The sequence below is a fragment of the Aspergillus uvarum genome, assembly GCF_003184745.1.
Source record: "Aspergillus uvarum CBS 121591 unplaced genomic scaffold BO82scaffold_5, whole genome shotgun sequence".
NCBI lineage: Eukaryota > Fungi > Ascomycota > Eurotiomycetes > Eurotiales > Aspergillaceae > Aspergillus > Aspergillus uvarum.
The window spans coordinates 138,914-151,889 of NW_020291302.1; the positions used below are offsets into that span (position 1 = coordinate 138,914).

Below are 12,976 nucleotides of genomic sequence, written 5' to 3' on the forward strand. Positions count from 1 at the left end.
GGAACGCAATGTATGTGCTGTTATGTGTACGACTCTGCGAATGTTGATCTGTGACTGAGACGTCACGCCTCGTGTTTGATAGGGAATGTCTAGCGTGGCTTCTCATTGGAGAATTCCCTTGGACAAGGGCAGGGTTTACTAGCCCTTAAGACTTCTCGAAATGTGCTTGGATCCCAGGCGATGTTGTTTTTCTACCAGTGTCTACGAGCGCGTCGGCCTTCATCACAGTGTGGCCATTCCTTATTGGTTTTGCTATGCCTGGAACCCGAGATCGCAGAGGTAACTGAAAGCGTTATATGTATCCTCGCACAAACATGCGGATCAGTAAGATGTACTTGCAAGGCCATGGCAGCGCCTTACTACCATCGCTCAAGCCCAGGATAAGCCCCATACATGTAGGGACGACGGTCGATGTCGCTCCATCTCATTGAGGTATTTCTGTGACCTAGGGCTGTACAGCCAAGAGGAGGCTTAGACTCACTACGGCAATGCCATGCAAGCCACGATATGAGAGGGCCGCTAGTTCTCGGTTGCTGAGATTGTGGTTAGGCGGATGGAGACGGTGGGTGCATATTTAGTGCTTACCTGATTCAGGAAAAGGAGAGGAGCAATTTCCCATGAATCCTGGTGAGGGGAATGGGCAGCTTACCCCTGCTAGCGCGGAGATGGTGTCGTCGGCTATGCTGGAAGATAGCCCAATCTCGCCTTGCGGCACAGCTAGTTGCAGTAGTCTACTGTTGGTCTCAACGAGGCTTAGCAATGCGACGAAGCCTTCGCTCCACCTATTTCTTCCATCTGCCCCCCCCAAGCTGGGGGGAGTGAGTGATGTTGTGGGACTTGAGCGCACGGCGAAATCATCATGTGCTGGAGCAGCTGCGCCCTCGCCTGCCTGCAATTCTTTGGCATCGTTCAAGCGGTTAGTACAGGCTATGCGTCTTTGCGACCCACTCGTCATGGCATCGACCAAGGTACCGCGATCGCGGTGAAAGAAGCTCTGCGTGCGGTGAGCGGCATGACCTACAGTACCAACGAGACAGCCTTTTTGACAAAGAGCTTGGTCAACGCCACTCTATTCTCAATCGAAGCGAGGTACCGCGCGAGTCGCCCAGTAGGGAAGTTTTATCGCACGTAAGCTGACGTTGATCTTCAACTCCCAGTGCCTCCAGCACCTCGAAGCAAGGATCCCTGGATGTTGAGGTCGGCCTCGCCGTCATCTGCACGTCCTGCTACATCAACGGCTCGGTCAGCGGCTTTTTGACCGTAGAGGAGAGCTTGAACGTCACCGATCTCGTGGAAAGCATCACAGATGAGCTCGCAAACGTGACAGATGCAGCGATTACCCAGCTCAAGACCTTTGCACGCGACGCGGCAGAGGACTTTGTCGAAGGCGTAACTCACTTCGAACTAGTCGACATGCCCGCCTGGCCAACGCTGGATCTCGACTTCACTCTGAATTCAACTCAGGACTTCCCTGGTGTTCACGCAGAGTTTGAATTCGACAATCTGGAGCTGTACCTGGAGCTGGATGTGCAGTTGTCGGCCGGTGGAACGTATACGTTGAATCTGTTCACCTCCGAGACCATCGTGGGCTTCTCGATCCCGGGACTCGATGCGGGCGCGGTGTTCAAAGTCTCGCTGGTGTTGGTCGCAGAGGCGGAAGTTGATATCAGCAGTGGGATTCATATCAAGTTGGATGATGGGCTGGTGCTTGCGCTCGATCTGTTCAATAAGGGGATGTCGGACATTACACTGTGAGTCTCCCGAGCGCTGGAAATAAGCCATGCTGTTCTCTTCTCCAAACACAAAAGATCAGTGAGCGCCACTGACGTGAACAGTCCCGGAGGGCAAGTGGAATTCCTCCCGATCACCATCCAGGGCTACGGCAGCCTGCAGGCCCTCTTACAGCTGGAGGCCAGCGTGGGATTCGACATCGCGCCCGCGGAGTCGCTCTCCGTGCTCGAAGCCGTCAAGTTCAGTGCGGGGATTGGCGCGGAGGTCTTCGCCTACGTGGCGGATTTCCAACTGGAGGTCAATGGCACGACCAGTCAGGATGCCGACTGCGCTTTCCAAGCGGTGGCCGAATACACCCTCGCGGTGGGCGCGGCGGCCGGAGCCACCGTCGCGGTGGATACGTATCAATGGGGGCCCTCGCCCAACACCACCGTGCCGGTCTTCTACACCACCCTCGCCAGCCTCTGCGCGGGCAGCAAGACCACGACTGCCTCAGCGACGACCACTCCGTCGGCCACGCTCGCGCAGCGCGACGGAGGCCTTGAGACCACGACGCTGTCCACGGTGACACGGTATACCCTCGTGCAATGCGCGTCCAGCGGTCTCGTCAACTGTCCGGTCGCGCTGCAGACCACCACGTCGGTCGAGACCGAGTTGACCACGGTCCTGACCGTGACGTCCGGGGCAGCCGCTACGTTCCCGACGAACACGTTCGCCTCGTTGTCGAGTGCCAGCCCCTTCGGATCCGGCGCACGCACCCTGCTCGCGACCTCCGGCAGCCCGGTGTCTTATATCCCTCCATCGAGCACGACCCCCTCGACCAGCAGTTCTGCGACTGGAAGCAATAGCACGACAAGCCACGAGCACCACGGCGATCATAACAACCTGATCATCGGGCTGAGTGTGGGACTGGGGGTGCCGGCAGTCGTGGCGTTGAGTGTTGCCCTATGGTATGTCCATTCCCTCGTTCCGTGCACCTTTCCATCCAAGTCCATACTAATTGATCCAGGTGGTTCCTAAACCATCGCATACGATACACAATCGTACCACAGCCTGAGATGACACTAAATTCCCCGGGGCTCAGAAAGGGACCGAGAGAGCCAGAGACTACGGAGGTTGTTGGATGAGAGGATGCATCCGTGGATATGAATGTTGGTGCATGTCCAACGAAGAAGTATGACCACCAAGCAGATGGCAGCTTGTTTGACATTTCGCTGCACGTGTCTGCGACAACAGCGGAGGGAGGGAACTGCTCCCGCCAAATATACCAATTCTGTTACGAAGCCCACATAAAGCCCGGATTGTTGCACTCCGCCACTTGTATTAGCACTGCGAGTAGTTTTTAGTTCAAAAGCGGTGTGGACGGAATTCTGGTGCTACAATCGGGGCGAAATTGCCCGCCAGCGGAAATTGCGGGCTAGTCCGCCGCGACCGGAGGCGCTAGTCCGGATAGGGAAGTGGCGCACTTCGAATGATAATCTACTGCAGCCTAAGGCAGCGGCCAATTCAACAACTCCCGCATGGGTCGTTGCTTGTTAGACTTTCTTCGATATCTTGATTGACCTGCAGACTTGTTACTGTAATCTCTAGATCACGGACGACGAGTACAGTACCATCGCCTGCCCCGACTCTGTGACCCCGAGGGTGTGCTGCTGCCCGCAATTCCACATGTTGTTGCCACCACACGCCCACCATCATAATAAGGATGAACCCATCTTGCTCCATTTGTCAGACTGACAAAGAAGACTACAAGTCCATGACTAAGGTCGTCCCATGGAGTTGGGTTGCAAACCTCGTATCGCTCATCAGCTTACGGCTGGGGCTGGATTGCAGCGGACTAGCCCAGTTGGCTCCGCTAGCCTCGCGCATCAACCCTTATAAGCGGCCGTGGCATCCTGCCAGCATCCTGCCAGCGTCAGCACCCCCGTCGACGTTCCAGGTTGCGCTCCATCGTGTCGTCGAATTCCGCTAAAAATGCCAATCCTCCGTCCCACAGGCAAGGAACCCCGGCTGCCTGCCCCTCTCGGGGGCCCCCACAAGATGTTCGACGGCTCCTTCGTCATCGAGTTCCTGCAGGTACCCGCCGACTTGGACGCCACCGTCTTGATGCGGGCGACCTATTTCGGCGGACATGCTTTGACGAAGCTGGGGAAGCAGCATCCTCAGGTGGGTTGCCTTATTGTGCATTCATTCATGCAGGCAGACACTAACTCCCCATTAGGCACCTCCACTACACATCCACTTCTACCAAGCCGAGTCGTTCATCGTGGAATCCGGTGCAGCAGGCACTACAACCACATACGATGTAATCGACACCATCCACACGACCGGGGGAGCATACCCTCAGACTGCCTCTCGCAGCGGCGGTGCACCACCACTTCCTGCTCGATCAGCAGACGGAGTAACAGTGATCCCTCCATACCTCCCGCATAACTTCTGGCCGTGGGTTGCCTCTAAGCCTCCTTCATACAACCATACTAATACAAGGGCAGAGTATCACCCGACGATCCCTTCTGGTCCACCGCCGAAGGCCAGACATACGCGAGCACCCTTCCTGCAGGTCGACACACCGACACTACCCTCCTGATTTGGGGCCATCCGAAGACGCACACCGGCCCGCCCACGGGCACCTTCGCCAGCGACTTTCCCCCGGACATGGACGCCGCCTTCTTCCTGGGGATGCTGTCCCTCGTCGACGCGGTGCACGGCCAGCGGCTCGCGATGAGCCCCGGGCTGGGGGCCACCCTCATGGCGACGCAGACCGCCAGTGGGGCCGCGATGATCGTCGCGCCCAAGGCGTGGTGGCTGGGGCCGCTGCGCTGGGCGATTCCCTGGTACATGCAGGTGGTCCTGGAGTGGACGCGGAAGGTGTTTGACCGGCGGAGTGTGGTGCAGCTGGTGGAGGATGCTATTGCGAGGGAAGTAGTTAGGAAGCAGTAATCTGTACTGTCTGGATATGTTAGAGTAGTTAATAATGTATTAGCATTGATTTGGAGACATGCATGCAATTCCAGGCAGTAGGGCCTCAGGCCGCGGGGGACGCGTTGGCGACACCACCTCACTACCTACTAACAGGGACTGTCTGTGTTGCTTTTCTTGGCAGAGAGACACAGGGCTCAGACTCAATCGGCGGAATTTATCAACGAGCCGCACTGGCGGCTCGGTGGGCAGTGCAAGCACCTGCATCTGCTGTATCCACGTTGCCCACGGGCCTGCAGATACGAGATAACGGTTTTCTGCCGCCGTCGCATACTGCACCACCGCGATATGGTGTCATGGAGGCACGGGCGGAGAGTCTGGAAAGACTAAAAGTAGCTCAGATTTCCTATGTTAGAGCTCTATTGGCGATATCAGGGATGGTATACTGAGCAAGATGGATATGTCCGTGAATCAATGCCTAAGGCATCAACTACCCCGGGCCGCTAGCGATGCATCATCCCCACCCAGCGTGGAGCCACGAACAAACCCATAGATCGATAAGCCTGCAGGTTGCGCAATTGAAACTTGATCCAGGGTTCATGGTCGAGGTTGCATCGAGTCCAATGCATGCTAATGAGGCCTTTATGATAGGCTCTGTGCTCCCCGTACGACACGTTCTCGCCATCAGCAACAACCGGGACGGATGGTGAAACTCGCCTCCCCACTCCAAGCCTTAGTGGGTCTCCACTCTCTCGTATCGTCAATCTAGTGCCACTTCCAGGGCCTCTAGTCTTCAGTCTTCATGGGACGGCTCAGGCCCGGCCTATCAAGTGGACCCAGTGAGGTGGTACCGCGGCATTTGCCCGATGGCCCAGTGACCCAACTATAAGGGTAACACCTATACTACCCGGAGCGGTATTGGGATTCGCAAGGGTCCGAGTAATGCTATCATCTCCACACCCGTGCTAGTCAATGTAACACCTCTTGGCAACATTTTACATCTTCTTTTCATGACACGCGGTCAGAGGCCAGACGGCCCGTAGCGTAGCTCGCTTGGTGAAAAGATCGCCATCGCGGAGGCAAAAACCGATATATTAACTCTCTCCCCGCTTGTCACCTCAATCGACTTTCACGCACTTCCTCCCGCGCTCTGCAGCCCTAATCCCGTGAGTCTAGGATGCTCAGCGCCTGAGGACACCACCAAAGCCCCTCGCAATGTACCTGTTACCGCTGCTCGTCGGCCTCCTCGGCCTCTACCTTCTGCTGCGGTTCATTTCGTCAACGCGCCGTGCCTCTGCACCGTTGCCTCCAGGCCCCTCGCCTCTGCCACTGGTGGGCAACATCCGCGACCTTCCCTCTCCAGATAGCCCAGACTGGCTGCATTGGCTCAAGCATAAGGATGCCTACGGTAGGGAGGAACTCCGATAAAGTCACGAGCAGCCATGCTCACATCCAATCCAGGACCCATCAGCACGGTCTCCGTTCTCGGACAGCGCCTCATCATCCTGAACGATGCCAACCTCGCGATTGAGCTTTTGGAAAAGCGATCCGCCATCCACTCAGACCGGCCCAAGATGCCATTTGCCGAACTGTGAGTCTACCTCTCTGCTCAACTATCCCGATGCTCTGCGCAAACTAACCAAAGTAGCGCCGGCTGGGGCGACGGCCTGGTGATCCTTCCATACTCGAGCCGCTTCAAGGCCTACCGCAAGAGCCTGCACCGCGAGATCGGGTCCAAGGCGAGCGTGGCCCGGTTCAACGCGTTGCAGGAGGTGGAAGTGCGGCGATTCCTGTTCCGCCTGATCAACAAGCCCGAGGATCTGGTGGGACACATCCGCAAGTACGTATCATGGTACACCCAAATATCTCAGGAAATACTGACCGTCCAGGCTGGCGGGCGCCGTGATCCTCAAAATCGCCTACGGATACTCCATCGACCCGCACAAGCGCGATCCGCTCGTGGATCTGGCCGACGAAGCCGTCGAGCAGTTCTCGCTGGCCGTACGCCCGGGAACGTGGATGGTGGATGTTCTGCCGTTCCGTACGTCGTCCCGTCCCCTTCCCTTGTAACTGTTCCATCCATCTGACGCAGGCGAAAGTTCGTCATATCCCCGCGTGGTTCCCCGGCGCCGGGTTCCAGCGCACGGCACAGTTCTTCCGCAAACAAAGCCAGGCCGTGGCCGACATCCCGTTCGCCTTCGTGCACCAGCAGATGGCGCAGCCGGGCTACGCGCCCTCCTACGCGTCCAACCTGCTCGAGGGGAAGGTGCTGACTCCGGGGACCGAGGAAGAGACGGTCATCAAGTGGTCGTCGGCCACGCTGTATGCCGCCGGCGCTGATACGGTACCCTCCCTCTTTCAGCGCGGAGTAATTGAGGTGAGTTGCTGAAGCTAACGGGGACAGACCGTGTCAACAACAACGACCTTCTTCCTAGCGATGGCCCTCTACCCCGACGTGCAACGCAAAGCGCAGGAAGAAATCGACCGCGTGATCGGCTCAGACCGACTGCCCACGGACACAGACCGGCCGAACCTGCCCTACATCGACGCAATAGTCAAAGAAGCGCTGCGCTGGCACCCCGTCGGACCGATGGGGATCCCGCACCGCTCGATGGAGGACGATATCTGCGGGGGATACCTGATCCCGAAGGGCTCGATTATCCTCCCGAATATCTGGTCAGCTTGCCCCCTTTCACTCTACCCCCAATCCCAAACATCGCGTCCATGCATCCCAATACTGACGCTAGAGAGTATAGGGCCTTCTGCCATGACCCCACCGCCTACAAAAACCCCATGACCTTCGACCCCGCGCGCTTCCTGGGCCCCTCCCCGGAGCGCGATCCGCACTACCTGGCCTTCGGGTTCGGGCGGCGCGTGTGCCCCGGGCGTACGCTCGCGGACTCGAATATCTTCCTGACGGTGGCGCAGACGCTGGCGTCGTGCTGGATTGGGAAGGCTTTGACGGAGAATGGGGAGGAGCTCGAGGTGCGTCCGGAGTTCTTGCCGGGGACGATTAGCCATCCCGCGCCGTTTGGGGTCAGGGTTACGCCCCGCAGTGCGGAGTATGAGCGCTTGATTCGGGACGTTGAGGGAGAGTTTCCGTGGGAGGTGGAGCATTCGGAGAGGTTGAGGAGGGAGTTTCCTGGCGTGAGTTGAGGGGAGTGGCGGTGGGTTGGTGGGTATGAGGTTATGATCAATCGGTAGTGAGATGGATACGTGGCTTATTCTTCAAGTAAAGGGCTGTGTTTGAACGAAATGAATATACTTTTAGAATGGTAAATGGTGCACAGAGAGCAAGGAAATCAACCTCAAGATACTTGATATCAACATCAACCCAAGATGGATGACAAGTTACGTAGTCGAGCGGGAGCTGGCGGGGGTGGAAAATATGCTCAGAGTGCTGATAAAACAACTCCAGCGAACCCAGTAGCTTATTTTATCCCAGTAACTATCCTTTCGCGATATGGGCACGGAAAGAGAGACTAGGCTCAAGATGAATGGTGGAGTTCAATTTACCTTTCGCTGGAACGTGTTGTCCGTGTTTGTTTGAGCTCCATGAGGCAAAAACACAAAGCATCACAAGGGTCCCAAATTGTGTTGCATTTGTAAAAGGCAAGAGACTTCCAGTAAGAACGCACGACAGAATCAAAATACAGAAGAAGAGATGAGTCATTACCCTGCGAGCTGCATCTTGTCAGCGGGATTGAAGACAGTCTGAGAGGCAAGCAGCCTTTCTCCCCTCACTGAGCCAAATGCTTCTTTCGTTCTTCGAGCGGTGGGATGACCGCAAAGATGGCCGCATAAGAATACTGGGTCCCGACTCCGGCCTCATTACCATACGTGATATGACTAAACGCCATCTCCGCATGCTTGGGTCGATTCAGCCAGGTGATACCTGGGAGGTAGAGAAAAGGCCACGCAGCCATTGTGGTCTATGGAACGTTTGACGCATCGGTCAGCAATGGACTTTCTCCAACACCCTCTTTCTTTCGCTCGCGGGTGGGAGAGCCGAACTCACCTGTTCCTTGGACGAATGCTCGCCATAGTCTGTAGTGCCGTACGGCCACAGGCGTGGCGCGACAAGCGTCCCGCGGTTTCTGTAGAAGTGACCGTCGGACCAATCCACCACTCCTTCTGCTTCTTTCGCTTCTGCTTCATCTTTGGCCATTCGATCTGCGGCGGTTTCCTCATCTTTGCCCTTTCTGCGTCTCTCGCTATCAATAGAGTGCAAGATCTGAGCTCCGCTCCGCACCGCCGAAACCCGCCGGATGAGAAGAAGTAGCTTCCAGCGACGGTCCAGATCATATTTTCGGCCATACTCGGCGCCCAGGAACTCGTTCGTCTGGATCTTAGGCAGCTCGCCGCCTTCTTTGAAGTACGTCTCTAGGCCCTGATACATTCTGGCGTTGTAATACGCTTCTTCCCAGTCATCCCAGACTGCGCGGTCATCATCGCCGAGCACCGGCAGCACGCTGACCTCGGCCCCCAGGCTCTTCAGCACCGAGTAGACCACGAGATCGGCGCCCTTGAGCGCCCGGGGCAGGCGCACGTGTGCGTCGTTGGAGGTGTGCGCGTACGCGTGGAAGCAGAACATCCCGAGGACGCCGCCTACGATTTCTTCTGTGAGCACAAACGCTGGGTTATGGTGATGGGTCACGTACCTTGCTCCATGAAACGAGGGTTTGAGAAGATCTCGTGCATTGCGTTATACAACGGGAACGATTGAGGCTGAAGGACCAGGCTGGATGCGTCGATCTTTGCCGTGGGGGCCTGCGTGATGTACAGATTGTAGGTCAGCGTCAATCGATGACCCTCGGTAATAGTCTCGATCTCGTGCTCGCAGTCGCTGTAGAACGCGGCCCACTGGATGGCGAATTGGCTGGCCTCGCTCCAGTCGAAGGCACTCTGCTGGCCCCCGTGCCGCACCGTGAGCCGGCCCCCGGAGAATCCTGAGGGCAGGCAGACCACCAAGGAGCCGATCTGACTTTCGGAGCGGGGGGTGTCGACATGTGTGGCGAAGTGGCCCGATGGGCCGGAGTACACCTATCATCATTCTTCCGCATCAGTAATCTCTCCTTACACGCCTGGAGGGAGCATTGGGAACAAACATTCAACTTGTAAAGTTCAGCGTGCAGCTTTCTGGAATGCCGGGCAGCTCTGTCCTTCCTCTTTTTGGAACCATCATCCTCACGAACGAGATCCTTCTCGCTGATTCCAGGAAGCAGAACATTTTCGACCATCTGCAGGATCCCAAAGTCTGCTGGATGGAAGCTGGAAGCAAAGTGGGACGGATCGATCTTCCCGGCCAAACGATAACTGGGATCCAGGATCTCCTCCCCGTTGCGGCCAAAACTCGCGGGCTGGCAGTCTGCCACCAGATCATCCAAGGCGGCCGAGCGGGACTGCGGGACCAGTTCATCTAGTGGTAGCACCAGCTTTCGGGCGGCGGAGTCGCTGCGAGCGGTCGACCAGTACACATGCACGGGGCTAGTCGTGGTGATCGTCGCCTTGTCTCCCGAGCTGGCCTGGCCACGGTCGACGACAGGGATACTCCCACCGCAGGCGAACAGGGCCGAGGAATTTTCGTCCTCGATGGCGGTTCGGAGCCGCTTGCAGGCTTCAATGAAGTACCCGCGCGTCACAGTAGCCTCCTCCTCCGTCAGGCCAGGATGCTCATTCTCAGCCTCAGACCGAGCCTTAGGAAGCCGGACCTCGTGCGATCGAAGCAGCCCATCCAGGAGAGCTTTGATACGGCGATCGAGCGCAGGGGGTTGTGTGACATTACTCCATGGGTCCCGTAGCTTCTCCAGCCGTGCCAGGATATCTGGATGATCCGTAGCGACGTCCATGTCCTGTGTAAATTCATCCGGCAAGAGACGAGCAAGGTTCCGCTTGAGTTCGCTTTTGAGCTCTTCCACCTGCACGGCTGTCTCCGGGGCGAGCGATATCACGTCCGGCCAACCCTTGACCCAATCTTCTGTCTTCTTTACCTGTGCGGATCGCCTCAGCGAGCTGATCTTCTCGCTGAACCACCCCACGCAGGCGTCTACCTTGCAGTCCTACTCATGGGCTTGTCAGTTTGCTGGAGTGACTCTTGAGGGAGGGGGGGGGGGGGGGGGTTCCCATACACGGATCACCGCTGCAGAGACATCAGCTTCCAAGTCGGCGAGGGTGCGCTTGGGCTTGAGCTCATCGTCATTGTTGGTGTTTTGCTCTTGCGTGGGATCGAAATCCTCGGACATGGTGAGGATAGACAACGAGAGCGTGTGGTTGTAATGGGATAGCTGCTCCAGGTAACGTGAGATGAAATGTGAATGTGAGTTGGAAAGTTCGTATTGGAAAGCAGGATTTGGATTGGATTTATGGCCAGATATTGTGTTGATGTGACTGAGGTGAATTGGGAGTGGAAGCTTCCCAATCTCTACCTGGATGCAAGGCGGGTCACCTGACTGCTGGTGCCTGGCGCTGCCTAGATTCCGCCTGCAGTGTGACATACGCTTCGTCGCATAGCTGCTTTTTTCTAAAGTGATAACCTGTCGCTAGATTCCCTTTCAGTCATTTTACATCTATCTTGGCTGTTTTCTGTGGTAGATCAGATGTGTAGCATTCCACTTTACAGATTACAGACAATAACCCCTGTTGCTTGACGCTCACGCTAAAGAGATACGCCTTCATTCACTAAAGCCTCCACTAACGCAAGGATCAAGCATTCAACGCGAAGTAGGCAGTAGGCAGCTGCTGCAACGGCCACTGCCTCATGAACCCCTCCCAATCAACTGGCTTGACATCCGGATACTTGGCATTATCCGTCTCAGGTCCAACAAAAGTCTTTCCGTTCACCCAGTAGTAGTAAAAGAAGCTAAATCGAGCCGACCACAGTTAGTACGGTCATTTTTAAGACAAGAGGGGAAAAGGAACATACAGCGACATGTAGCCGTAAATGTCAGCAGGATTCTCCGCCCGCTTCTGGTGCATGGTCTTGTACAACTCGTCCAAGGAGCCCAGTCGTTCAAGATTGGCCTTGGCACCGTAAACCTTTTCATAGGACTGCGCAATTTCACGAATCGTGGCACGACCACCGAGGACTAGATTGAACACATATCAGCACACGTATCCTTGTTTCATCTCAAACAACAAGCAAAACATACAGCGAACAACGCCCGTGGCCTCTGCATCCCGGATCACTGCGACGGTAAACTCCGCCGCGTTGTCGTAAGTAGTCCCCTCCATGTACTCGTCGCCCTCACCCCAGTAGCGGAACGTGTTCGTCTGGGGATCGAGAATGTTGAAGAACGGGCTGAGCACCGGCTCGATGAACCCGCCGATCAGGATGTGCACCCCCTTGACCTTCTGCTTCGTGTCCAAGTAGGCCTTGACATGGATCATCGGGTCCTTGGGGAAGAGCTCGCCCAGCTTGAGCTTGGTGTAGTCCAAAGCCCAGTCACTGGCGACGTAGCGAGGCACCCCGACCTCCTCGCACGCGTCAATCAAAGCCTTCTGGCCTTCCACCATAAGCTTGTCGTCGCCCAGGTAGCAGCACACGATCACGTTGCAGCCCTCTGCAAATGAGCGAATCGCCTCCTTGTCAAAGGCATCCCCCTTAAACAGGGTGACCTTCTCGGATGAGGAGATGGACGCGGGGACCTTGCTGGGGTCACGGCAATAGCCGCGGATGGAGATGTCCGAGTGCTGCAGCAGGTGGCCGACCACTCGGCGAGCGAACTTTCCGGTGATACCGGCAATACCAACAGTAATGGCCATTATGAAGGTTAGGAACTGGTTGGAGAGATTGTGTAGTAGATAGAAGATGATTTTCATCGTAAGTTGAGAAACAGTCTGCCCTCTTATAGGTTTGACAACCAGAGCGTTTACTAATTCTCGGGTTGAGTCTCAACCCCGAAGCCAAGCTTGGCGGGCGGGTTCCATCCAAACTCTGGTTTACTCGTTAGTTGCCTCAGTCGCCACTCGGGACATGATGAATTATCCCTCGTTATTTGTCAGAGCAATGATCCTGTGAGCCAGTCCATGGCAGACGTAGAGCCACCAAAGAATTCACTCAGACTTTGTGCAACATCCAGGGCTGATTCCGGTGACGGGGTCAGGCCCATGCCGTCTGTGCTGAGGCCGGTGTCCTGTTCATCCGACGCCCCTGAGCTTGGTCTCCACTGGGCAGTTTTCGCCTGCAGCGGGTTGCTTTTCGCGTTGATGGGGAGATACCTCGTAGATTGGCGTGTTTTCTTCCTCCGCGAATGGGCTGCACGCTCCATCAACCGCGATAATGGCTTCTGCAGCATATCGTTCGCCTCGACGTCGTCGTGCTGCCACT

The 12,976-nt window shown here is 56.3% G+C and overlaps 5 protein-coding genes across 5 annotated transcripts; 3 read left to right on the top strand and 2 right to left on the bottom strand.

Annotated features, from left to right (window-relative positions):
• Nucleotides 1–859: 859 nt before the first annotated feature.
• Nucleotides 860–2,858, top strand: BO82DRAFT_361218 (uncharacterized protein; the record flags this gene model as incomplete). Its single annotated transcript, XM_025636805.1, has 4 exons — nucleotides 860–1,128; nucleotides 1,158–1,751; nucleotides 1,809–2,681; nucleotides 2,741–2,858. 4 exons carry the CDS (start codon nucleotides 860–862, stop codon nucleotides 2,856–2,858), a joined length of 1,854 nt encoding a protein of 617 aa, XP_025496018.1.
• Nucleotides 2,859–3,705: 847 nt separating this feature from the next.
• On the top strand, nucleotides 3,706–4,671 carry BO82DRAFT_361219 (uncharacterized protein; the record flags this gene model as incomplete). The annotated part of the gene is made up of 3 exons (XM_025636806.1): nucleotides 3,706–3,897; nucleotides 3,953–4,173; nucleotides 4,224–4,671. The coding sequence occupies 3 exons, from the start codon at nucleotides 3,706–3,708 to the stop codon at nucleotides 4,669–4,671; spliced, it is 861 nt and encodes a 286-aa protein (XP_025496019.1).
• A 1,131-nt stretch (nucleotides 4,672–5,802) lies between these two features.
• Nucleotides 5,803–7,869, top strand: fmaG (cytochrome P450 monooxygenase fmaG). Its single transcript, XM_025632085.1, has 7 exons — nucleotides 5,803–6,058; nucleotides 6,112–6,241; nucleotides 6,299–6,490; nucleotides 6,540–6,691; nucleotides 6,750–6,994; nucleotides 7,055–7,326; nucleotides 7,407–7,869. The coding sequence occupies exons 1-7, from the start codon at nucleotides 5,866–5,868 to the stop codon at nucleotides 7,804–7,806; spliced, it is 1,584 nt and encodes a 527-aa protein (XP_025496020.1). The 5' UTR covers nucleotides 5,803–5,865; the 3' UTR covers nucleotides 7,807–7,869.
• A 131-nt stretch (nucleotides 7,870–8,000) lies between these two features.
• On the bottom strand, nucleotides 8,001–10,990 carry BO82DRAFT_326637 (2OG-Fe(II) oxygenase). Its single transcript, XM_025632926.1, has 5 exons — nucleotides 10,779–10,990; nucleotides 9,759–10,709; nucleotides 9,312–9,693; nucleotides 8,669–9,258; nucleotides 8,001–8,582 (listed from the first exon to the last, which is right to left on the bottom strand). Exons 1-5 carry the CDS (start codon nucleotides 10,890–10,892, stop codon nucleotides 8,391–8,393), a joined length of 2,229 nt encoding a protein of 742 aa, XP_025496021.1. The 5' UTR covers nucleotides 10,893–10,990; the 3' UTR covers nucleotides 8,001–8,390.
• Nucleotides 10,991–11,352: 362 nt separating this feature from the next.
• BO82DRAFT_371259 (NmrA-like family protein) lies at nucleotides 11,353–12,411 on the bottom strand (the record flags this gene model as incomplete). The annotated part of the gene is made up of 3 exons (XM_025637258.1): nucleotides 11,353–11,509; nucleotides 11,573–11,735; nucleotides 11,799–12,411. The coding sequence occupies 3 exons, from the start codon at nucleotides 12,409–12,411 to the stop codon at nucleotides 11,353–11,355; spliced, it is 933 nt and encodes a 310-aa protein (XP_025496022.1).
• Between the last annotated feature and the right edge of the window lie 565 nt (nucleotides 12,412–12,976).